General features: G+C 38.8%; 1 protein-coding gene across 1 annotated transcript in view; it reads left to right on the top strand.

The window, feature by feature from the left end:
- Nucleotides 1-6,413: 6,413 nt before the first annotated feature.
- LOC149205696 (Transducin/WD40 repeat-like superfamily protein) overlaps nt 6,414-24,490 on the top strand; it is a 171,102-nt gene continuing 153,025 nt past the window's right edge. Inside the window, exons 1-2 of the mRNA XM_089395138.1 lie at nt 6,414-7,279; nt 7,382-7,536. Of these exons, the coding sequence (XP_089251264.1) occupies nt 6,746-7,279; nt 7,382-7,536 (689 nt within the window). The 5' untranslated portion in view covers nt 6,414-6,745. The remainder of the gene's footprint in view (nt 7,280-7,381; nt 7,537-24,490) is intronic.

Raw genomic sequence — 24,490 nt, 5'->3', positions numbered from 1 at the left:
CCCATAACCGTGATGTTGGTTGCTGATGAAGTAGCAGGTGCCTACATAGCCTGGGGTGGGAGGGCACGTCTCCAAATAACCCAAGTCGAATGTTGCTATGTTGAAACTGATGAATGTGAAGCAGGTGCCTACTAAAGTGGGGTGAGAGGGCACGTCTCCAATGGAAACCCACTCCGAATGCTGCTCCAAAATTAAAATGGACATAACTCGGCCAATATAACTCCGAATATTTATTATAACCTGTTTTTAGAATTAGAAGGATCATTTTACATCTTCCTATGAGTTGGAAATCCTTATCTGGACACTCTGAGATCTTAGATTCGCGCTGCAACAGTTCCGCCGTCACAAAAATTCTGATAAAATAGCTGATTTTAAATCAGCGATATCTCCCACATCCGAACTCCGATTCGACCCATTTTTTTTTGAAATTGGGTGATTTTTTGAGAGGAATCTAGATCTGGTATTTGTTTTTGTAAATTTTGTACCAAATGTTTCAGATCTGATCTGCAAAGTCGCCGCCCAAAAAAAATTCCTGCAAAAAAAATGGAAAAAAGAAAAATTCTTCCTGCTTGACCCAAGAAAGTGCTCTGTGGAGGTTGTAGCACATGCCTGAAGTTTGTTGAATATTGCTACAAAATTTGAAACTGAAATATGCATCAAACCCTCATTCCCATGGAATCATAACCTGCTCCGATACCACTGATCCGGATCTTGGGGGGAGGCCCCCAAGATCTAAAAAAAAAAATTGAAATGGATCTTGGGAGGAGAGACCCCCAAGATCTGAAAACTTGAATTGCCAAAAGAAAAAAAGAGGAGAATGCCCAATAAACAAAAACCACAAAGAAACTTTTTATTAAAACCGATAATAACTGTAAAGGCTACATTGTGGCAGACAATCTGTCCTTTTACAAAATGTGACTTGTTACTTATAGTATTTTTCAGTTACAATACCACGGGTCAATTCCATGGGTGAATGAATACCATGGGTGGATTTTACAATACCACGGACGGATGCCATTTACAATACCATGGGTAAATTCCATGGGTGGATGAATACCATGAGTTGATGCCATTTTCCATTCAGATCAAGTATCCTCGTTATTTGGTCATGATATTGATCCACACCCATATCAATGAATATGACATTGCCATTTTGCACATTTATCCAGTTTTTTGTTTGGTATTGTTGACTATTGGAATTTGCTTTTGTTGCTTCTCCATCTACAAAAGTGTTGCAACAACAATGATAAGGGTTGAATATATTACCATTGCTTGTTATTGTGTCCAAGTGTTAAAGGGTGAAGGTGTTGAGTGTGAACAAAATATTAGTGTGAGAAACCCATATTTGAGTGGCCAGAGTCATGGAGTGGGTTTAGACAACATGGGATTGATTTATGTTTACTTTTTGTACATTTTTGTAGGTGTGGTAGTGAAGTGTGGAGTTATAACAAGTTGTATGGAGTTTAGAGGCAATTTGATTTGTGTAACAATGGGTAGAAAACCACTTCTTTTTTGTCATTCCGTATGTTCAGTACTTTTCTTATAGATATCTATTATTTTATATGTTGTATTTCACATGTGGTGTCAATTACTTGCTTGTAGATACTTGGAGCTTGTTAGCTTGATTTATTATGCTTCCAAAATGTGTGTAACCAATGTTGTTTTCTTGTGTAATTAATACATATGTAAATTATGAGTTGATACAAATTTAAAGATCTTTATTAATGGTTTCCATGTTATGTGAGTGTACTTTAATCCAATAAGAAGGTTAGGCACTCACTGTTACACTTTGGGGTGCGTTTCTCATCCCTAAAGGAAAAAGTAAGAATGTTGATGGAGATAAACTTATATGTGATTAGGGATTTCATGAATGCCTTGTTGCTTTGACAATGAGAATGAGGTGGCTAAATATACTATAGTTCATCATATTTATATCAACACAAATCATTTCATAAGAGGTATATTGTTTGGGTTTGGTGATCTATGATGCTCTAATGGACATTGTTATTGTATTTTTAATATTTGTTAGAGTTTATTCATATCAGAATTCCCAAGGAGGTTAATGGAATCAAACGTGTCAAGAAGTTTAAAGAAGTCATTTATAACCATATTGAAACTTTAAGTGTAGTAACTCAATTGAAAGTTATGCAATTTTTATTTTTTTGGACCCACATGCAAACATCCTTACTCTGTATTTGCAATGGGTGAATACATTAACCAAAACCTGTTTTGCGCATAGTTTTAAATCATTTTTTTAGTTTACCTGTCACTTCATAGATATCTATCATCTTAAAGATCACTTAGATGACCATAACCCAACACATAACCCAACAACCTTACAAATAAACAATTACTCTCATAGATGTTTCCTATCATATTGAAGTGGGAAAGTGTCATGAGTATTTGGGTTATTTTCATTATTATTTTAAGGCAACCATTAGTTTGAGTTGACTTATCTATTTGTTTATCATTGTTGCTTTGGGTTTAGGATGATTTGGATAGATAGTTTGTCTTCATGAAATGTGTCTTTTTTAGGTTGTGAGAAATTCTTTATAGGATAGCATGGGAAAGGTGCAATGTGCCATCCATACACTAATAGTATGAGTCACCACACACCACTCTTCAGACCTTAATACTCTCTCTCGTCCTTTTGCAATTACACCTAGTAGATTTATCTTTGTTATAGTAAAAGTTGGAAAACACTTTATTTAATTTGATTTATTTTTGTGCATTCAACTTCATATTGAAAATTTGTGATGCCTATCCCATGTAATGTCACCTTGAATTAAAATTCTATACAAAATTAATATCTCTCTCTCTATATAACATATCCCATATAATGTAATGCCACCTTTAATTTAAAATTTGTGCATAATTAATAAGATACACATATTTAAAGTACATCAATGTAGATCCATTTTAATTTGAGATCTTTTAAACACCAATATATGTATATCTCAATTGTTTTTTTAATTTCTTTCATTACCCAATAAATTCAGAGTTAAGATGGATTTATGTTTTGTTTTTTTTTTGTAGAAACTTTTATTACTTTTTCAAAAAAGCAGGTATTACAAGATTAACATTAAGAGCGAGATGGACTCAACCTGCCAAGTGGGAAACCAGATTTGTTGGCCATCTAGTTGCATTATAAGCCATCCAAAATCTAAATTGTTTGAGATTGTCTAGCACAACAATATAAACTTGATAATCCTTATGACTCATATTAACCAAAAGCCTATGCCATATGTAAAAAAATTCCTCGCTAATCAACTAAACAAGGCCATATTGAAACATCAGAATAACCATACTATGCTAAAGACCATACTAATCATCAGAAGACTCAACTGGTGTCGGGTCTTTGGCACTGGAGCCTGACAAATCAGTTTGGGGCAAGTAAGGGATGTGCTTCTCCATGTGTGCAAGGAAAACGTTTTCTTACAGAATCTGGTGCTGGATTAATTGGAATTCCTTGTGAATTTCTTGGATATCACCTGCAAAACCTGAGTCACTTGTAATGTTCATCATCAAAGCCTTCGCTAGGAGAGTCTTCACCAACCAAAATAAATATAAAGAATGTTGGTACTGAGTGCGACAACCTTGGGTATGGCTCGAGTTTAGTATTAAGTCCCCCAACTCCTCAAGAATTTCCTGGTCACTAATATTAGCGTTATTAACTATCTTAGCTTCCCATTCACTGATAGTCTGGTAGGCCCGAGGACGAGTGCTGGTCATATAAGCTCCGGCTACACTCGTGAAAAAAGTGATGCTTGGTCCCTAGAACCTGGTCTTTGGTGGGTCAGGACTGCCCCCGCCCACGGCCTCGACCCCACTCCTGACATATGGAGTGCAACCACGTTGCGAGGCTAGACGAGCCATAATCTTCGACTAACTGTTGTTGGGGAGGAGGTTAAGAGTTGCCAGATAGGCTGCTATCCAACCTTCGAATCCAACAATGATAACTGCAAAGTTGGGTTCTCGAGGACAACCAAGATGGAAGATACCACAAATCAAGGTAAATAATGAGCGTGCAAGATGTATAGAGACATATACATCGCAGAGAGAAACATTAAACCACACTCAAAGGAGCATCTCCACAATATCTTCATGGGTTTGTTTTAAAAGACCAACCCAATTCTCTTGCAGATGCCTTTCTACCCAGTGAATGGATTCATAATGTATACAAGAAATATCACCTGTAAACCAGTCTTGAATTGACTCTCCCAAAGGTTGCATGTAAAAAGAGAAGGAAATAGAGGTTGCTAACTTGCAGTCTTCCAAAAGGTAGGAAGGATTCTTACCCCAAAGATTTGAAGCTCCCGAGCAAGGGAAGTTCCTAAATTCAATGTTGGGTTTCCTATTGCGAGGCCTCCTGACCCTCGAAAGGTGGGTATAAGAGAAAACCCCATCCCCCCCAACCTCCAAAGGACTAAACTCAACCTTATTCCATAAGGACATGTCTTGACTAACCATCGAAATCCATATACAATACATACATATCACATAAATCATTTTACTCAGAAGGTGGTTAGTGTGAACATACCAGGAAAGGTTGAGACGGAGAGGTGATACCTTGCCCTCGACAACTTGGACCCGGGAACTACTTTCGCCACCCAAAACCTCCCTGGAAGAACTCCTATGCCATTGGAAACCCAGTGAGGGAGTCTGTTTATGGTTCTCATAGATCTGCCAGCTGCAACAGATCTGGTGGTCGCCGTTTCATAGCTCTCCAAATGTCTTTGCTCATGGTAATTATACTTCCTAGACATCTCATGCATGATGAAGCTTGTGTGGGAGTGGCCATGACACCTCCCCCGCATTACGTTAATTAATTGCATGACAATGGTACGAATCCCACCATGTCCCTTGCCTCGACTTTCAACCTGATCGAGTGTTGGTTAGTTTTTTTTTTTTAATCGATTATTGTTCTATGCATGTAATAATAATAGTTTTAATTTAAGATCACAATTTAGTCAAATGTCAAATTAATGTCTAAGAGTCCCTTGTCTATAGCATAAAAGACCTCCTTCACACAATGATTTCACTATTTAGTTTATGAACATGTACATAATCAACAACACGACTTCTCAGGAAAAAACACATATTCTTAATACTTAGATGTACCCACATTATATACACAAAATACCAATATACATTAACTCTATTGACAAAACTTTTTTGTATTCATAAAAATGAAAATTTAACACCATTATAATATTATCATCATAGATCCATCTCAAGTGTGAATCTACCAAGTGTCGAGAGATCAAATCTTTCAAGATGCAAACGTCTTTTTGAGTGCAAAATTTGAGGGAAGGTTTATCACTTCAAAAGATTTGATTCCTCTCGGTTCTTGGTAAATCTCGAGTTAAGATGGATCTACGTTGATTCCTTTTTTTTGTTTGCTGGATTATGTGAGTTTTGAGATGACTGACATGCCTAACCTGTGACTTAAGTAGCTGGGAGCCATGTGCATCTAAGCTTTCAAAATCACTCGGGGATCACACCCAACTTGGGCCACACTAGCCCTTAGCATGACTGGATTTTTACCCACGAAGTTTCAAATTGCACCATAGAGTGCCTTAGCATAACACCTTGTCTCCGCCTACTCTACACCCCATAAGGGATCTATGATGATTCTTAATAATATTATTTACATTTACATAAATTTCACATCTTTATATACAAAAACAGTTTAATTTTTAATTTTATTAAAATCTTTGATAATATATATGCTTATCAATTAAATTTAAATATAAAAATACTAATTATTATTTTAATTTATATTTTCTAATTATATGTTTCATGGATTTTTTTTTTTTTCAATTTCTCTAATCCATGTAGAAATTTGTTTTTCACAGAAAATGAATTAACAATACATCTATTCACCATCAATTTTTCTAATCCAGATAAAAATTCGCTTTTCACCAGGAAAAAATTAACAATATATCCATTCACCATTAATTTAAAACATAATAAACTTTCTTGATTCAAATTGTGTACTATTTTGAATTAATCATATCTTTGTTTTTAATTTGAATTAAATTAATAAAATATAACCAATTTCTTTTTTTAAATAATTCAATTTTACATTTAAAGATTCCCCCACTAAACTAAGCTGTATAACACCTCTAGAACACCACTCACTATTCCCACCAAAAGAACACCTCCCAACCCAAACCCAAAAATAATCAAAACCCTATCAAGTTGTCGTTGTCAATTTAACTAAAACCAGTAACCTACCCCTTGCAAGTGCTTTCACCACTCAAGGTTGAGTGGTGATCTCGATATCTAATAGAGGTTTAATACCTTGAGTGGTGATCTCGATATCTAATAGAGGTTTAATATCTAGGAGATACAATGGAAATCGTTTTTATAATACTTTGTCTGTCGCCCGCGGCGGTAGATTGCGATTAAAAGTAACAAGAGACTTCACTCGGTGGGGCTGTTGCTCTTGTTCCTCTCGAGTTAGACTACCCCTGACAATTGCTTTTACCTTTCAAGCTACTCTCAGTATCTAATGGAGGTTTGATATTCGACGATACTTGATTTGCGCAAATACCTAGTATACATAACAAGATATTATACTCTGTTCCTCGCCCTAGATTGCGATTGAAAGCAAGCGAGACAGTCGGGGGGCGGGGTTGCTGCTGTTGAAGGCGCCTTGGGCTGTATAGTAACAACACAGCCACTGAAATCATTGCTGGGGCGTTGGTAAAGTTGCAGAAGCAGCAGGACGACTAACAGGATGAAGCAGAAGCGAAAGGGCCATCAAGGTGATGACCCAAAATATTCTGTCCAAACCCCTCAAGAGGACGACACACCTAACGAAAGCGGCCCTTCTTCGGAAGAAGTAGAGAGTAGTGACGAAGAAGGCGGCAATAGCAGCAACATCGAAGATGATACTATTTATTCTTCTTCCGAAGAAGACCCCGTTGTTAGTTCTGATTACGAAGAAGACGAAGACGGAGAAGGTGATGCAGAGGGCGTGACTGCAGAGCAAGAGTTGGAAGGGGACATCGACAATGCCCTCCAAAATTATATGGGAACCCTTAATGTTCTTTCCAATTTTCAAGGAGAGAACCTTAAAAATGCCCAAGTTGAAGATACTTCTGGGGATGATGATGATGAGGAGGAGATGCCTAAAAGAGCTGAAGAGTCTGATTCTCCGGCGGACGAGGATGATGAGAGGCCTAAAAGAGCTGAAGAATCTGATTTTTCGGAGGACGAGGATGAGGAGAGGCCTAAAAGAGCTGAAGAGTCTGATTCTTCGGAGGACGAGGTAAAATCCTTATCTACATAGTATATCAGATGTTGACAGGTTTGGTTTATATGCTGTGGTTTATATGAACTTTGAAGTTAACATTACGTGGATGATGGGTAGGTTCCTTCCAGAAACACTGTTGGAGATGTTCCCCTCCGTTGGTATAAAGACGAACAGCACATTGGCTATGATATTAAGGGTAAGAAGATCAAGAAGCAGCCTAAAAAGGACCAGCTAGATTCGTTCCTCGCTAGTACAGATGATTCCAGTGACTGGTGAGTTTGAAATTTATTTATTTTCAGCAAAATACTAACTTTGACTGTTGATACAAAACGGAGATGTACACATTGGCATTTTATAAGAATGACTGCGCTGCCATCCTGCGGCCAAAAACACTAGCTATGTTCGAAATTGGGCAGCCTACGACCCAGAAACATGCATAAGTCCTGTTAGATCACGCAGCAGCAAGAGGGGCTAGCAATGGACAGCGGATTATCGTTGGCTTTGAATGTTGGCCCCGAGTTTGTAAACTCTTGTGTTCATGATGCGAGGTTTTTAATGTTTTCAGATTAGTCGCTGGTATTGGCACTTCTCGGACCGTAAAAAGCGTTTACAGCAACAATGTCCTATTTTTCATTCAAAAATATTGTTTATCTGTCTTTTCTTGGGGCCAATTTTATGGCTCGGTGGATTGTTTTCGATATTGTAGTCTGATTTATCTCCTATTGACAACAAACGTTTCAGATATGAATCCTTTGTTCAAAAAACTACATGGAGCCAGATAAGATATGATAGGATAATTTTATTTATGCCTTATGGTAAGTCAACGGGACTTAAAAGTACAACCTGTGTAAGTACAATGTGGGAGTGCAAATGCAGCTCCTAACCCTATAGATAATAATAATCTAATTTAAAGTAACAGACAAACATACCTTAAATTGACATACGGGATTGCCTTGTTTGTGGGACAAGGGACCCCTCCATGCAGTGATTTGACTGCTTAGTCCATGAAAGTGTACCCTAACCCCTTTGGATATGGATCCATAACCTCCAAGGAAGAAATACATGTTCTTATCCATTAGGTCCACTTAGAGTGTGTTTTCACAAAACCTAGCACCTTAATGCCTTTGACAAGCTGCTAAGACTAGTAGAATATGGAAATGTTACCACTATCACCTAGGCAACAACTTCCCTCTCTTTAAAGAAGGATGGGTCCTACACAAGGGGGACTTCTCTAGTAGCTTTGAGGGTTCCTAAGGCAAGAATAAATCAAGTCTAAGGACATTTATCTAACTACTAACAAGACCACCACTTAAGATATAATATTCAAAGCAAGGATAAGGTGGTTTATTAATGAATTTCCATATTTGAGAGGTGGATGATTCAGGTCAATTTAAGAGGCTTAGCAAGTAAATATATATCAAAGGAGGATATCCAAACACTACAAAAGAAGAAAATGTTATAGCTTGTGGCAAAACTTTCCTGAAAGATGATAAATTGCAACAATAAGACAAATTATAATTGCAACAAATGTATCAGCTCTTGGATAAGTAATTATTAATTAAAACTATGGTTTAAACAATGGATTAAACTAGGGTTTTATTAAACTAACCAGATCTGAAAATTGAGATGCATATAACAGCCCTAAATGACAAGACGTCTAGTCTTAATAGGGTTGTAAATGAAATCAGCAAGACAAAAAATATGATAATATAGTTAATTCTAAGTCTTTTAGATGTACAAATACCTAAAATGTTTTGCGTTTTTTACAATTGAAAATTTGTGTAAGGTTGTTGTCAACCCTAATCCAACCCTAAAACAAAAAAATAAAAGTTAGATTTTGAATTTTATGATGGAATATTGGGATAAAACTATTTTTTTGGGCATATGGGGATCAACTAAGGACTCCCTTGAGGAAATGAAAGTAGAGCAAGTGTGATGAATAGGGTTGTCCACCAAGCCGGTCACCTTAATTATCTCCTATGACAATTTATTAATGAATTTCCTAAGTCAAGACTTTAGACGACAATTTAATTTAATTGTTGGGTACTTTTTTTATAAAAAAAGGAAAATAAGTCAACGACAGATTAAGTCGTAGCCATTGAGCTCAGTTAGGTGAGATCTAATCTCAATTGTTGAGATTAGGGTTTTCGCTTGAGATTAGGGTTTGATTTTTTTAATAGGAGGTTCAAACCAAAGGAGATGCACATTCAATTTGGCACGAGTTGGGATTTAGTGGAGCGCAGTATTTGGCAGCGAGAGTGAGAAAAGGCTGGATCAGGCTAGCTAGAGCAAGATCAGGGCAAGTGAAATTGGTAGAGAGGTCAAGTTTTCTCTTTGGCCAAGAGGCCAAGTTTCTTTGTATGTCGAAGTTTTTTGTTGGGCCATGTGTGTGGGTCATACAAGAGCCAAGTGGGAGAAAGAGGGCCGAGATCTTTTGCTGGGTATTTCCCGAAGCAAATTCTTGTGTAACTGCTGTAAGAAAATATTCATTGTGAAAAAGATGTGGGATGCGCTCATAAAATTATATCGGAGTGATTATCAGAGTCGAAAATGATACTCAAGGACAAGTTGCGTGGTATAAGAATGTCCAAGGGTGAGAGCATACATCTTATTTGTCTAGGCTGACACGGGTCATGAATGCATTGGTTGTTGTTGGAGAGATGATTGTTGAGGAGGAGCTAGTGCATATAGCCTTGACTGGTCTTTCAAATCACTGGGAGGTCTTCGTCAAGTGTGTTATGGGCTGGGATCACCTACTTGATTGGGCGAAACTTTGGGAGACATTCTCTAATCAGAATAAGGTTGTTTTTTTCCTGAGAAAATATCCTGTAATTTTATTGTTGAAAACAAAAATGTGCTGAGACACATTCAAGATATAGCCAAAACAACCTTCACAAAAAACGAGCATAAAGCTCCAATATTAGTCCTCCAACGGAGGAACCTCATAAGTCCATACAAAAAATCACAACATAGTGCCAAACTCCCCAAAGAATACAATATGGCGCAAAGGCTCGCATAATCAAGCCCCAAGGGGATGAAGTTAACAAGGGCTGAACCTAGAAGGGTCGAAGCCAAAAGAAAACAGTAATTGGCCCATGATCCTAAGCAATTGCTGACAAAACCCAAGCCACTGTGCCATGAGCAACCATGCTACAAAAAAAGTGAACCCGCACGGAGGAACCACCAACCAGGTACCAACAAAAGATCCCAAACCGAAAGCCATGGAATGAGCAGCAAAGCGACCCATGACAGGCAGAGAGATGCAACAAACAACCCACTCCAATAGCAGCAACAACTGGCAAGAGCAGCAATTGGAACACCGGCTAGACTTAATAACCTTTTCTTGAAAGCTACTAAAGCACAAATAAAAGCAAAGTATTTTGTAATTCAAAGATTGAGCATCTTTGAGCAATAAAGCTTCTTTTGCCAAAAGTTGGTGACGAACCTCATCTTTCAACAATGAACTTAAAGTAGACAAAGCATTGACCTTTTGCTTGAAAACAGAGTCACACCAATGTTTCCACAAAATAGGTGACATTGCAATCCATTTAATGCCATTGTTTGTAAAAAAAACATAGTGAACAAGAGCACAACCATCCCCAAATAGAGCAACTTGCCAATGCCCTAAAAGAACATTGAGTTATGATCCTCAAACCAACTACAACAATGCTGGGCAAATAGACATTCCTATAAGATGTGCTTAATGGTCTTTTGGTACTGAGAAAATGGACATAGGCCATCCAATAAGACTAGTCTTGGTCAACTTGGCTTTAGAGAAGTTCCTCTGACAAATGAAAAGTCAAGCAAAAACCCTCAGCTTATAAGAGTGGTGCACAATCCATACATTGTGCAAATACGATACCTAACACTCCTTTGACTACTTGGATACCCATAGAGTAATGAGAATTGGAGAAAGCACAATGAATTAGAAGAAAACAAAAATAACAGATTTACACTTGATTTTCCACAAAACATATATCATGCAATCCACAAGCAATGCCATATGTTAAAATTTGGCAGCTCAGGGATGAATTTCTCCTAGAAGAAATCATATCTTTCAGTTCTGTTTGAACCACTTATATTAAAATTTCATTTCTAATAATTCTAATATGACTTTCCAAAAATAGTAAGTCACATCTCAATTTGGAAGTGACTTTCTAAAAATAGAAAGTCGTGTCTAAATGATCAAGGATGATCTTGACATATGGAATCCACTCTAAAATCAAATCAATCATGATTATACAAGTCAAGAATTAATATTTTTATCCTTACTAGTATTATTACTATTATGACACTATTAATTATAAAATAGTCTAAAGTTATTCACCTTTAATGGATTAATAAAAACAAATTCTCTCATGAAATAACTAAATTAAATTGAGAATCTCTTACTTGGAAAATTGAACTTCTCTCTTGGAAGAAACTAGTAACTCCACACTTAAGAGAATGTAACTCTCCCTAACTAATTCAATGTATGGCAAAAATGTAACTCACTAAATGCACTTGTAACTCCCTCCTTCAATTTGATTTGTGACTCTCACCAAATATTCTCTCATGTCTAAGTGTAACTCTCTCTCTCTCCCTAATTCAAACTGTAACTCCTCAAGGCATGTGTACCTTTCTCTCTATTCTTGGGATGAGTTACACTTCTCCTCAAGTAACTCCTCCTTCATGGAATCCTATTATTTGCTCAAGGCATGGGTTCATTTTGTAACTCCTCTCCTCTCCTTTTTCATCTATTCAAGCAAGAACAAGTGAGAGTTGAGAATAACATGTTCATTGTGAAGAAGGAGAGCTAGTGTTGAGTGTGTGCAAGAGAAGTGTGAAAACAAGTGAAGAGTAAGAGCAAGGGAAGAGCTGGAGCAAGTGTGAAAGACAAGATTTGATCAAGAGAAGGAGGAGATCTTCAAGCAAAGAGCAAGGGCACTTCAACTGTAAGTTGATCAGACATTGGTGACTTTATTCATTCTCATTCTCTTTCTCTCTGTACTTTGCTAAACAATTGAAGAAATCTAATAAAAGAATCATTTGGGTTTTCCCCTTGTGGGTTTTTCCTTGGTCATTGGACCTAACTCTTAATGTCTCATATTTGTGTTTGGCTGTCTTCATATGATCCTTAAGTTTATGTTCTACCTACAATATTTGATTTGAAAAGTTGTGAAGAAGAAATTTGCATTCTAAGTAATTGTAACAGCATAGTACATTCAACTTTCTGCAAAGTACATTCAAGTTTCATCAAAGTACATTCAGCTTTCTGCTAAGTATGTTCAGTTTTCTGCAAATTTCATTCAATAGTCAAATTGATGAAGACATCTATATAAGTGAAGCTTCAATTCTATGCATGTTAATTTGATGATTATTCCAATAAACAAGAAATAACTCATCCTAATTGAAGTCTAACTTATGAGGACAATTTGAGGTCTTCATTGGCTAAGGCACAAGCCAGAAGACTTTGCTCGCTACATTTTCAACACTCCCTCTTAGCAAGGAAGGAACTTTTGGAAGAACCTTTTCCACCTGCATCTGTCTTCAACACCACCATGTAATTTGTTGTTGCAATTGCTCCCTTTGAACTAGAAGACTTCCCTGCTTGTTGCGAAATCTGATCTGAATACTCATTGCTTCCAACCATACTCCTATTCTGTGAGTCTATCACCTTAGTCATAAGTGCCATGTACTTGTGTATCTCTGTGGCTGCTTACTTTGCTTGAAGGTGGTACTGGGAGGTCCAACTCTCTTTTGATCCTCCTTGAACAAATCTTCAACCCACTTGGCTTGAAGTCTCCTTATACTGGGAGTCATTGACTAAGTGGCTGCCTCCACTTACCTTGGGCTTTGCTCCTCATCATCTAGTTGGTCAACCCACTTGCCAATTAGCCAAGGCTCAAACTGTGATACTGGGTGAGGCTCCTTCTTGAGTAGCTTCTTCTCAAGTTCTCTAACTTGCTCTTTCTCTAAGGACTCCCTTAGAGCCCTGCTCTGTTGAGCCATCACTTCTCTACTCTGCGCACTCTATGTCTTGCTGCTCAAAGGCTGTGCCTGTCTCAACTTGTAGTAGATACATATTCTTCTTCCTTACACCTATCTACTTCTTACATCCAAAAGCTAAGTGTTGGAGGTAAGCCTTACCTCCATTGAAGATGACATCATAACTCTTGTCCTCAAGGGTAGTTACTGAAACAAGGTTGTGCTTCAAGCCTAGAACATAGAGGACATCTTTGAGATGGAGAGAGCTACCTGACCCCCTCTCAAAACTGGCAGTACCAACTGTTAGAGCTTAGATTTGCCTCAGGCTGAAAAGGTAAGGTTCTAGGTCCACATCAAACCACGCTCAGCCCTACGAGAACAGGAGAGGGCTCTCTCCGGGTCAATCTCAGCAAAAGATAATCGATGGGGCTTGAAATGACTGAAATATAAACTAATTTTAGGCTAGGTATGAAGTACAAGGATTTGTTTTGAGTTTTTGAGGGTTTTGTTGGAAAAAGGGAAAGACAAATTTTGGGTCCGGGGATGAGGCCAGATTTTTGCAGAGTTCAGGCAGGGGCAAGATAGGCAGTAGTTTTGATGCTTTGGATTGAATGAATGGGTGGATCAGACTGGTGAGGAGCCAAGGAGGGCAAGAAGGTCTCAAGAGTTCTCCTCAAACAGAGGATAACATGAAGAATTAAACAAAATACCAAGGCAGTCCAATGAATTCTACCTTAATCACTCATTTGTTTAATTGCAAAAGACAAGAGAAGGGAAAATGATACACATAAACATCAGAGCCACAAGGATCCCAACAAGTGATGCAAAACCCTGGTCTTTCCTTTGCCAAAATTGCAGAAATGAAATGTACAATGAAGTGCCAAAGCAATCCCAAGTGTCCAACTGTGAAAATGACTTAGAAATTACATAATATAGACAAACCTAACTCCTTCCCATGCCTCTAGGGTTCGAGCTCATCATTCTAGGAGCTGTTTGAACCAATTCTAAACGAGGAACTGAAATCTAAGTAGTCAAACAACTTACCCCTATATGCTAGGAAACTGATTCATTCATTTAATTTTCACGTTTTAGTGAATGAATCCTCTAGAACAAGTAAAAATGTGCTAATATTACATCATGGTTATCAAATTACATCATGAAAGGTCAAGACTAACATCAAGAAGCAAAACTGGTCAAAACTTGGCGAATTACTGAGCTGAACAGTGAAAATTAGGCAAAAATCCTTTATCAGCAGCGCCTGATTCTCTATGCGTCGCGCCACTTTGGAGCTGATTTTGAGGCACTTCCTAAAGTCCAAATTGAGCCCAAGTGTGCTTGTTGGAAAGCCCTGCCTGTCTACTTTCCAACCCAAGTGGAATTTCTGAATTTGGATGTCATTTGCCCCTCCAAAAATTCAATCTCCCAAGACTGCTTCTTGTGTGTCAAAATAGGGGCAGTGAGGTCATTTTTTGAGTGTTTTTGACCTCCTGAGGACTCAAAACTTGCCCAAAGTTCTTGGCCATGCACCAGCAACCATGATTTTTCATGACAAATCCAAAAATGTAAACTTTTTGCAATTTGGAGCTCCCTAGCAAAAGCGAGCGCCACGTGGCGTGGCGCATAGGGAGGAAAACCCTGTGTTAAGAATTTCTGTGCGTAGCGCCTTTTTGCAGACCAGTTTTGAGGGCCTTCTCGGTGTCCAAATTGGGTGTAGGATAGCTCGTTGGAAAGGTCTTTGAGTCTACTTTCCAACCCAATTGGAATTTTTCAATTTGGAGTTCATTTACCCTGTCAAAAGTCAAATCTCCCAAGACTGGTCAAAATGTGCCAAATGAGGCTGCCTCAGGGCAGAGTGCTATTGCAATCAACTTTTGAAGGTGTTCCTCAACTCCAAATTGAGCTCATGATAGCTCATTGGAAAGCGCTTTGTGTCTAGTTATCATTTGACTCATCAATCAAGTCATTTGGCCAACCAAGCTAGGAGAAAACTTGATTTTCCCAAGGTCACTTCAGAGGTGCATCAATTCTCCCGAGGCGACTGTATTTTTGACATTTCTCTAAAACCATGACACCTGTGTAAAAAGTGAAGGAGGTTTTTCTTCCTTGGCCTATTGTGGACAAAAACCTCTCTCAGTTTTTCCAAATTCATCTTTCCTTGCTCAGAAGCATCATTTGAGTAAAACCTACCCTGATGTGTGGAACAGGGGATTTGTCGAAATGAAGGGGATAAGGAATTTCTAAATTCTTGAGAAAATTTTGCGAGGTGGGGAGGGATGTTAGGAAGCAAGGGAAGTGGAATTTCAGAGATTGAGTGAGGGGAATGGGTCCAAAAGGGCAAAACACAGGCCTAGCCTAGAAAATTGCCAAGTTGTAGCAAGAAACTAGGGTTTGTGCGAAAATGAAGAATTTGGGGGATCTCAGTGATGGGAAGTGTTTAATAAGGTACATTAAGGATAGAGGAAGGTGTATGAACATCAGGATATAAGTTTTGCCGATGATTTGACCATCCAAGAGAAATTGCCTTCAAAACCCTAGGAGAGGGAAATGACCTTACCTAGGCGCAATTGAAGCATGAACAAGGCATAAAATGACCCAGTGAAACTTGGCATGATGATGACAACCCTCTGAATGATGACATTTTACCGAATGGTGACATGAAGCTCTTGGGACAGCCATTAGGGTTTGGTAATTTTTAACTAGGGTTTGGGATAATTAGGACTAGGGATTTGGGAAAATGGGAATTGGGGATAGGTATGACTAAATATGGGAGTTAGGAAATGGGCGATATGCTGAGAAAATAAATGGAGGAATGAAAAGTGAAGGAGTGGTAGAAGGCGGCAAAATGACAAGTACAAAACCCTAGGCAATGGCTTTTGAGAGATTGCAAGATATTAGGGTTTGGATTTTCTTTTACACAACCATCATAAACTTTAAGAAAAACTCCTTCACTAGCAAGGAAAAGAGCTTAGCTTACTTTCACATTAGAAGGTTTGAGTAATTTTGGCAATTTGAGGGAGTTTTGACAGTTTTGGGACCCTCTGGTTGTATGCGCCGCGCCTCACCAATGTGCCGCGCCTTTGTTAATTTACACTGTGCAACTCGGCCCAATGCGCCGCACCGACTGTATGCGTCGTGCCTGTGTAAAAATGCACTGAATGGTCGCACCCAGTGCGTCGCGCCTCCTGCTTAGTGCGCCACGCCTACAACTTGCAGTGATTTTTTGCCCAAGATTCTCACTTGCTCACCAAATTTGCTCAATCTTGTTTCTCCTTTGCTAATGAGCTTATGACATGAAGGAATAGCTTATAGACCAAGAGCTTTTGAAATCTTGGCTCATGAAACCCACTTTTGTAATGTTGCAGACTTTGGCACTTTCACATAACTCTGTTTTTGCTTCCACTTTGATTTTGGCTAAACGATGAAACTCTATCTATTTTTGCAGGGATGATTGGCATGTAATTTCAGCAAAGGATGACCAAGGCTGCGCCTGAAGCACCTTATGATTGAAGAACTTTAAAAATTACATATTTATTACAAACCGTAAATTTGATGATTTCTTTTTCAAAACAGAGTTTTGAAGAAGAATCATGATCAAACACATGGACGATGAAATTTTGCAATGAAAACTGATTTTGAACCTCCCTCATGTGCCTGTGGACATTATTAGACCTTTTGAAGACGAAACCCTAGACCTAATGACTAAAATGACGCTTTTGCTGACCAAGAGACCAAATGGGATTGTGAATGACTTTAAAATTGATTTTGATGTATAGACACGGAGCAACAGATACATGACACGAGGGAGATGAGTGACGAGACCGTTCCGTCAGAAAATCGATGCTCCTAATGGAATGCAAATGATCGAGCTGAATGAGACACCTAAAATGAAATGCAACAAAAGAGGTTTTGATCTCTGACGGAGGGCTGAATAGACCGACTCTAACACCAACTCCACTAGTTGTGTACATTCTATCATCTCCTAGCTCAATCTGAAACTGCATGTCCTTCTCCTTCAGGTGGTTGAAATACTCCTTGTTCTTGGTCATGTGGAAGGATACTCTTAAATCAATATACCATACAGTATTGTTTGTTGAGCTTTCCATGCAAGGTATCAATAAGAAATCTTTCTCGAACTTAGTAGAAAACACATCTACCTCAGCTGTTGCAGCGACATGATCCTTATTGGACTCCTTTCGATTAGGACACTTAGTGGCATAGTGTCCACACTCATGGCAATGGAAACACTTGATATTGCTTAGATCCTTCTTCTTCTTCTCGCCCTTCTGACTGGACTCAGCCTCTCCTTCTCTTGGTTCTACAACCTTTCCCTACCAGGCAAAAGTTCTCCTCGTCCTTTGTTGGAGCTTCTCTACTAGCTCTCGTCCCTCTCTAGATTTCTTCTTGAATGAAGTCACTCCATAACCTTTCCCAACTGGGAATATTCTCTCTGCCACTTACTGTACACTAGAAACTATACCAAGACTTATGAAGTCCTAGAAGCGCAAGACCCACAAGGTCACTTTTTGCGACAGTCACACCCACTCTATGTAGCTCATCTCGAACCTAAGTGAACTTTGAAAGATATGTGATGATGGGCTCTCCTTTGCTCATCCGGATGCTTCTTAGCTTCTCCTTGAGAGCAATCTGCTTGGCATCATTGGAACCCTGATATAGATCTAAGATGGCTTTAAACATCTCATATGCTGTCGTCCTCTCATGGAGACGAGGGATAATACGATCTTTGATCCCCTCAAGAATGATCCTCCTCGCCTTGGTGTCATTCTTGTTATGCTGGATCAATTGTTGGGCATCTTGAGGTGGAGCTATTGCTTGCTTCACATACTTGAGCACTCCATTATCTTCCAACACCATTGATATCCACTCCTTCCATGAGCAGAAGTTCGAGGCTCCCTCTAAATTGTGATATGACCCGAGTCATTGGAATGCCATACTGTTATCCAAAGGACTGCTATGCTCTTCAAACTTTAGCGCAAGCCTTTTGCTTGATTTGCGCTGTCCACTAACTAGTCAACCTAGCGTTGGTCTCTATACTGATCTCTACTTTGGTACCATGTTAAATTTCCATGAAACTCTTCAACTACTTAGATGAATAACTGCAAATTGAAATCTAGTTTACTTTCACCAAGATACAGAGTCTCTTAACAATTCATAAGCAACAGAATATAAACACAGAGATAAAAACACATTACACAAATTGACACACTTATTTTTCTCAAGAAACCCAACAGGTAAAACCTGCTTCCTTGATGTGGTGATTTATTGATTGTTCTAGAGCAATTGATTCTATTACAAAGCAATTTGTCTCTCTGAGCAATCATTTTGCTTCTCTCAAAAATCTCAACTTATATGGTTTATCTCGGCCTGCCTTGATCATTGCTTGATCTCGACCCTCTAGCTCGCAACCAATCCTTTGCTACCTCCTTGACTTGCTCTGCAAACTTTGCTTCGTTGCTCAATTCTGCTCCTCCTTTCTTGTGCACTGGAGGCCCTAAATCCTTGCACAATTCACCTATTTCCTTGCGCATTGGAGGCCCTAAATCCTTGCACAATTCACCTATTTCCTTGCGCACTTCAGGCCCTATTTTCTTGCGCTTTTGTGTCCTATTTCTTAGCGCACTTTCCACCTCATATTCATTAGGGCCCAACTCATATTCTCTGCGCACAATCACCTCCTAAATGCTTGTGCACTTGTTTCTCCTATTTCTTAGGAAACATTTCCTATGCTCTCCACAATCAAGGATCCTCTCACAAACTCATGAGTTGTCTTGTCTCACAAACCTTATGAAAATCCTTGTGCCTTTGTCCTCTTTATAGGTCCAATTCAAACATGCAAGGAGACCTAGCTCAAATTTAGAACTCGAGTTCTTGATTGATGAGTTAAGTAAGAGTGATACTCTTTCTCTTGTTGTAAAGTGTAACTAGGTTCAGTCTTCATAATGACATGTGTAATTGTGATTTTATGTAATTGATGAAAAGAATAAAAATAAAATTATTATTGTAATGCTTGTCTAATGTGTTTCATGAGCAAGGAATTTTATTTTAATAATGTCTCCCATTGTGAGCCTCTAGGTTCCGTCATCTAGTCATAAAAGTCAAATTGAGTCAATGTCATGTATGAAGGACCCTTCTTGGGCATGTTACATTTTGTATGTCATTAGGTAAGTATAAATAGCCCTCCAAGGTAAGTACAAGCATCTCCCTTCAAGTTAGCTTCAAAAAAGAATAATAATATCTCTCCAAATGACACATCAACCTAGGTGGATGACAAGTCGACTTATTATGAGGCTACAACAATTATAAATAGGGCAACACGTCCACATTTCAGAGCAAGAATTTCGGTGTAGTTCTGAAGTTTGTAAGTGATGCGAAGATCAACAAAATGGTCAAGGAAGGTAGCCTATAACCAACGAGTGAAAGAAGAAGAAGATTGAACCAATTTCAGATCTATTTTGGGCTCTATCTTGTCACACGTGCAAAGTAAAGAGGCAACTTTTGTTGCAGAAGTAACCAAGGGTATTAGTGGAGGATTCAAGGTTGGCAAGGTCACTTAAGAAGCTGAAGTCATCAAGCCGAAGTATGTGAGGGAGTCTCCCCTCCAAGTGAAGTGATGACAAGGTGTAGAAGTTGGTTATCATACTTCTCACATGCTGCAATTAGGGCCAAAATAAAGTGCAGGTCTAAAGTAGAAGGAAGCCGAGGTTGAAGGGTAGCTGAGAAGAAGGAAGGAGCAAAAGTTTGACTAGTATTGACTTGGGCATGAAGGAAAAGCAGTGGAAGGGAACTTTTGTCTTGCTCTTGGAGAGGCAAATAGGTCAAGGGTCTTGGTCTTGTATTCGTCAATTGGAATCTCTATAAGAAGAAGAATTTGTTTAGGTTTTCCTCTCAAGAGTGGGAGGTTTTGGCCCTGGATGATAGCCTATATTCTGTGTGTCTTGTCTCTTTATGGTTTATGCATTGGTAGCTGTTTGATGAAGAATAACATTATAATAACATAATTAAAAGAAGATCCTAATCAAGAAGTAAAAAGCATTCACAAGCAATTACTAATAGAAGAGAAATCACTTGATCTCGATGCTCTAGAGTTCTCAACATGGTATCAGAGCTAAGGTGAGAAAGTTAAAGAAGGGCATCTTATCAAGGGACACTCAAGGATAAAATCTCGAGGAAGGCATCAAAGCAAAGATCATCTTTAAGACGAGATCTGCAAAGGAAGCATTATAACCCTAGATTGAAGAAGGAGTCTTCAAAGAAGTCTTGAGATCATCATCAAGAAAAGAAGGCCAAGTTGAAGAGATCTATGAATCAAGGTCCTTACCATTGAAGACATCACCAAGAAGTCATCATTGATCTTCATCAAGGGATCCAAAGAGATCCCACTCTTTGTGGGATGAAGGATCATTCTTGAAGAAAACTACCTTCATCAAGGAGGAGTTTTCTATTCCCTATATCGTCATCAACATCAAAGAAGCAACAAGGAGAAGGAGCATCCTATCAAGTAAGTATATATGTCCACATCCGAATCTGTGAAAATGTCTTTTTGCAAGGAAAGCAACAAATTGTTTGGGGCTTCAAACTATCTTGCATGGAAGAAAAGGACAAATTTGAATCTCATTGAAAATGAGGTGATGGAACATGTCAAAGGATCTATCGCAAAACTAGGAAAGGAAGATGCTCAAGCTCTTGCAAAGTATATGAAAGGGGAAGTTAGGGCTCAAAGGAATCTCATAGAATCCATCAAGGATACCCTCATCCCATATGTATCTAAACTCGAAACTTCAAAAGAAATGTATGACAAACTGGTAGAGTTGTATTGCATAAGCACTATTGGAGAAGTCATCTCATTAAGGAAAGAACTCTACAAGCTGAAGATATCAATGGAAGATGGAATAGCCTCATACTTTATGAGGAAATTTGAAATTCGGGATCAACTACAAGATCTCGGAGAATTTATGTTTGATAGAGAAATGACTACATTTGTATTAAATGCACTACTAGAAGAGTGGGGTAACTTTACTTCAAATATTTATGGGAAGAAAGAAGCTACTCCATTCCAGGATCTATGGTCACTATGCAAAATTGAAGAATCTAGACTAAAGGTCAAAGCTGATGTGGGAATAGGTGAGCAAAATCAAGCTTATGCAACAATGACAAGGAGAAAGGGTGGAAAGTTTGGTTCTCGGAAAAGAAAAGGGACATGGCTAAGATTCAATGGTATGGGTGTCAAGAATATGGGCACTACTAAAGAGATTGTCCTAAGATCAAGAAGGACAATAGCAAAAGAGGAAGAGAAGAAGCTCATATCACCGAAGAAGTGGAGGAAGCTGAAAAGAAGAAGTCCAAGAAGGAGAAAGTAATAGATCTCGATGCCCTAGATTTCTCAACATCTCTCTCCAATAGACGCTGGAGTTCTTAACTCGTACTTCAATTAACGCTGAAGGCTAACTTGCTCTAACTAAACTGCTAACCACCACCTCGTTTTGTAGTCAAACTGATGAAAACTCCTATATAAGGGAAGCTTCAATTCTACGCATGTTAACTTGATGATTATTCCAGTAAACTAGAAATAACTCATCCTAACTGAAGTCTAACTTATGAGGACAATTCGAGGTCTTCACTGGCTAAGGCACAAGCCAAAACACCTTGCTTGCTACAGTTTCAACACAACAATCCCCAAACATAACATCTCACCAATGCAATCTGCCACGAAGCAACATAAAGTGATGATCCTCAAACCAATTCCAACAACGCACAACAACTTGACACACTCAGAAGATATGCTTAACAATATTTTGGTGCTAACACACTGGATAGAGGCCCTCCTATAGGCCAATCTTGGCCAACTTTGCCTTGGACAAAATCCTTTGATAAATGACAAGCAAAGTAGAAACCCTCATCTTATAAGAGAGCCACACAATCCACACACATAGACGTTGCACCTAAGACTCCTCTAGGTCATTAGATACCCATAGAGTATTACGAACCAGAGAATGAGGACATCTTAGATGAAGAATGAGTGCAAATGAGGGGAGTCATATTGTAGCTGTGGATGACCAAAGCTCCACTTCCAGTGTTCCCAAAGTGCCTAGGTATACCAATGTTCATCTTAAACAACTCATACTTCAAAATGAGGGCATGCGGTTTAATAATTGAGCAACGATTAGTGGTAAGAAGCTCATACTCATGAGTAAGAAGCATCCACTCTTTCTAGGAGGACACGTTAGGATCCATAAATCATGCTTGAAGAAGATGCCCTTTCGACTTAACCTTTGTGCTTGAAAGCATGTCACCTCTTCTATACAAACCCCTTGCTTGCTTTAACTCCAAATTGGATGACAGTCTAAATTCCAATAGGCCTAGCTGCCCTCCCATTGCCATTGCACCAACCTTGAAACACTATTCTAGGCTGACCAAATGTTCTTGAAGGTGAGAAAATCCAAAAATTAAAAGAGATGAGTGAAAACAATGTCACATAGATCAATTCTCTTTTGAACTCTTCCAAGATATTTTATTGACAACACCTACTGTTGAAACAAAACTTGCCAAGTTGCAAAACCCTCCAGGCATCACACTATCTACTTAGTTGCCAACATGCTTCCCTGTGATGCAACATTATTTGAACCAAGACCCCCTTGTCCTTGAGCATAGTGCAAACATCCCAAGGAGCCAAAGGGGTACCTTGCTTACCACCATACTTCAATGGCAAGTATGCCCTCGGGCATCACACTATCTACTTAGTTGCCAATATGCTTCCCTGTGATGCAACATTATTCGAACCAAGACCCCCCTTGTCCTTGAGCATAGTGCAAACATCCCGAGGAGCCAAAGGGGTACCTTGCTTACCACCATACTTCAATGGCAAGTATGGCCCCCAAAAGCTGATCAAGTTGTCGAAATTGAGTCTTATTAGGGTACCAACAAGAGAGATAATACATGAGTGAGGCCTAGGGAATGTGTGCAACCACAATCATCTCCCTTACAAATGGAAGGTCTTTATGATGCTAAACATGTAACTTACCTTGTAACCTTTGGAGACACCAATTCCAGATGGTAGTCGATGACAATGCAACCGTGAAAGGAATACACAAATATTAGACTATAACTCTTGGATGAATATGAGATGTGGTAGTAGAAATCCACTCAAGAGAGGAATCCTACCTAATAAGCCATTAATTGGTTTTATGAACATTGATCACGGTCTCCGAGGTGACACAAAAAGTGTGCAAGCAAGAGAGATCCCCATCAACAGACTCTCTATCAAGATTGACAAAAAGAAGGGAGGCATTTGCAAAACAGTTATTAACCATCTTTGAGCTATCTAGGAGTCCAACAAGTCTAATTTGCCTTGCAATACATGTTATCCCCAACAAATAACCCAAGGCATTTGTAGTGAAAACATATAAATAAGGATCCAAAGGGCACCCTTGACGAATGGACCAATGAAGAACAATTGTGGGGGCAAGGAATTATTGACTTAAACAAATGTTGATGCATTGGTGAAGAGAGTGTTCACCGACCTCAAGCAAGATAACATTGCAGTGATGAAGGACCAATCAATGTGTTAATAGACCTTATTGGAGCCTATCTTCGACATAAGGCAATGGTGACCAATTTTTTGGGCTCACTCCATAGCCTTTAGGTTGAAACCATGGTATCAAGAATGAATCTCCCTTTTAACAAACCCATTTTGCTTTGGTTGCAAGACATACTTAGCAACCCATTGGATATCCATAGTCAAGGCCTTAGCCTTGATTGTGTAATAAATTGTGAGAAAGGGGATTGGTTGCCAACCCTTAACAGAAACGATCGCTACATTTGGGAATGAGCTTGACCAACCTCAGATTAAGAAACTTAGTTGATTGAAGGCGATTGCTTTTGAAGTTAGAAAAATAAATGATCATGAATGGAGTCCCACATGGAATTGTTAAACTCACACAATAAACCATCACGCCTAGGGGACTTGCCATTTTGTTTGAGGTCAAGGTGGCGAAAATCTTATCCCTTGAAAAGTCTTGCTTTAATCTGTCTTGGTCACCACTAAAGCCTTTGCAAGCGATGACTTTGCAACAAGCATCTCGAGCAACAAGCACACCACTCATCAGATCATAGGGAGGAAAAATAGATTGAAAATTGGAACTAAACATACCTGGAACCTTAGAAGGATCCTTATCTAGAGAACCATTTGATTGATGAAGATCGAGCATGCTATTTGTAACCACCTTTTGCTTAAGGAATTCAAAT

Source organism: Pinus tabuliformis, chromosome 1_2, assembly GCF_031772625.1.
Source record: "Pinus tabuliformis cultivar Carrire ecotype Pingquan chromosome 1_2, CPIR1, whole genome shotgun sequence".
Classification (NCBI taxonomy): Eukaryota; Viridiplantae; Streptophyta; class Pinopsida; order Pinales; family Pinaceae; genus Pinus; species Pinus tabuliformis.
The sequence above is the reverse complement of the archived record's forward strand: the minus strand, read 5'-3'. Positions and strand labels throughout refer to the sequence as shown.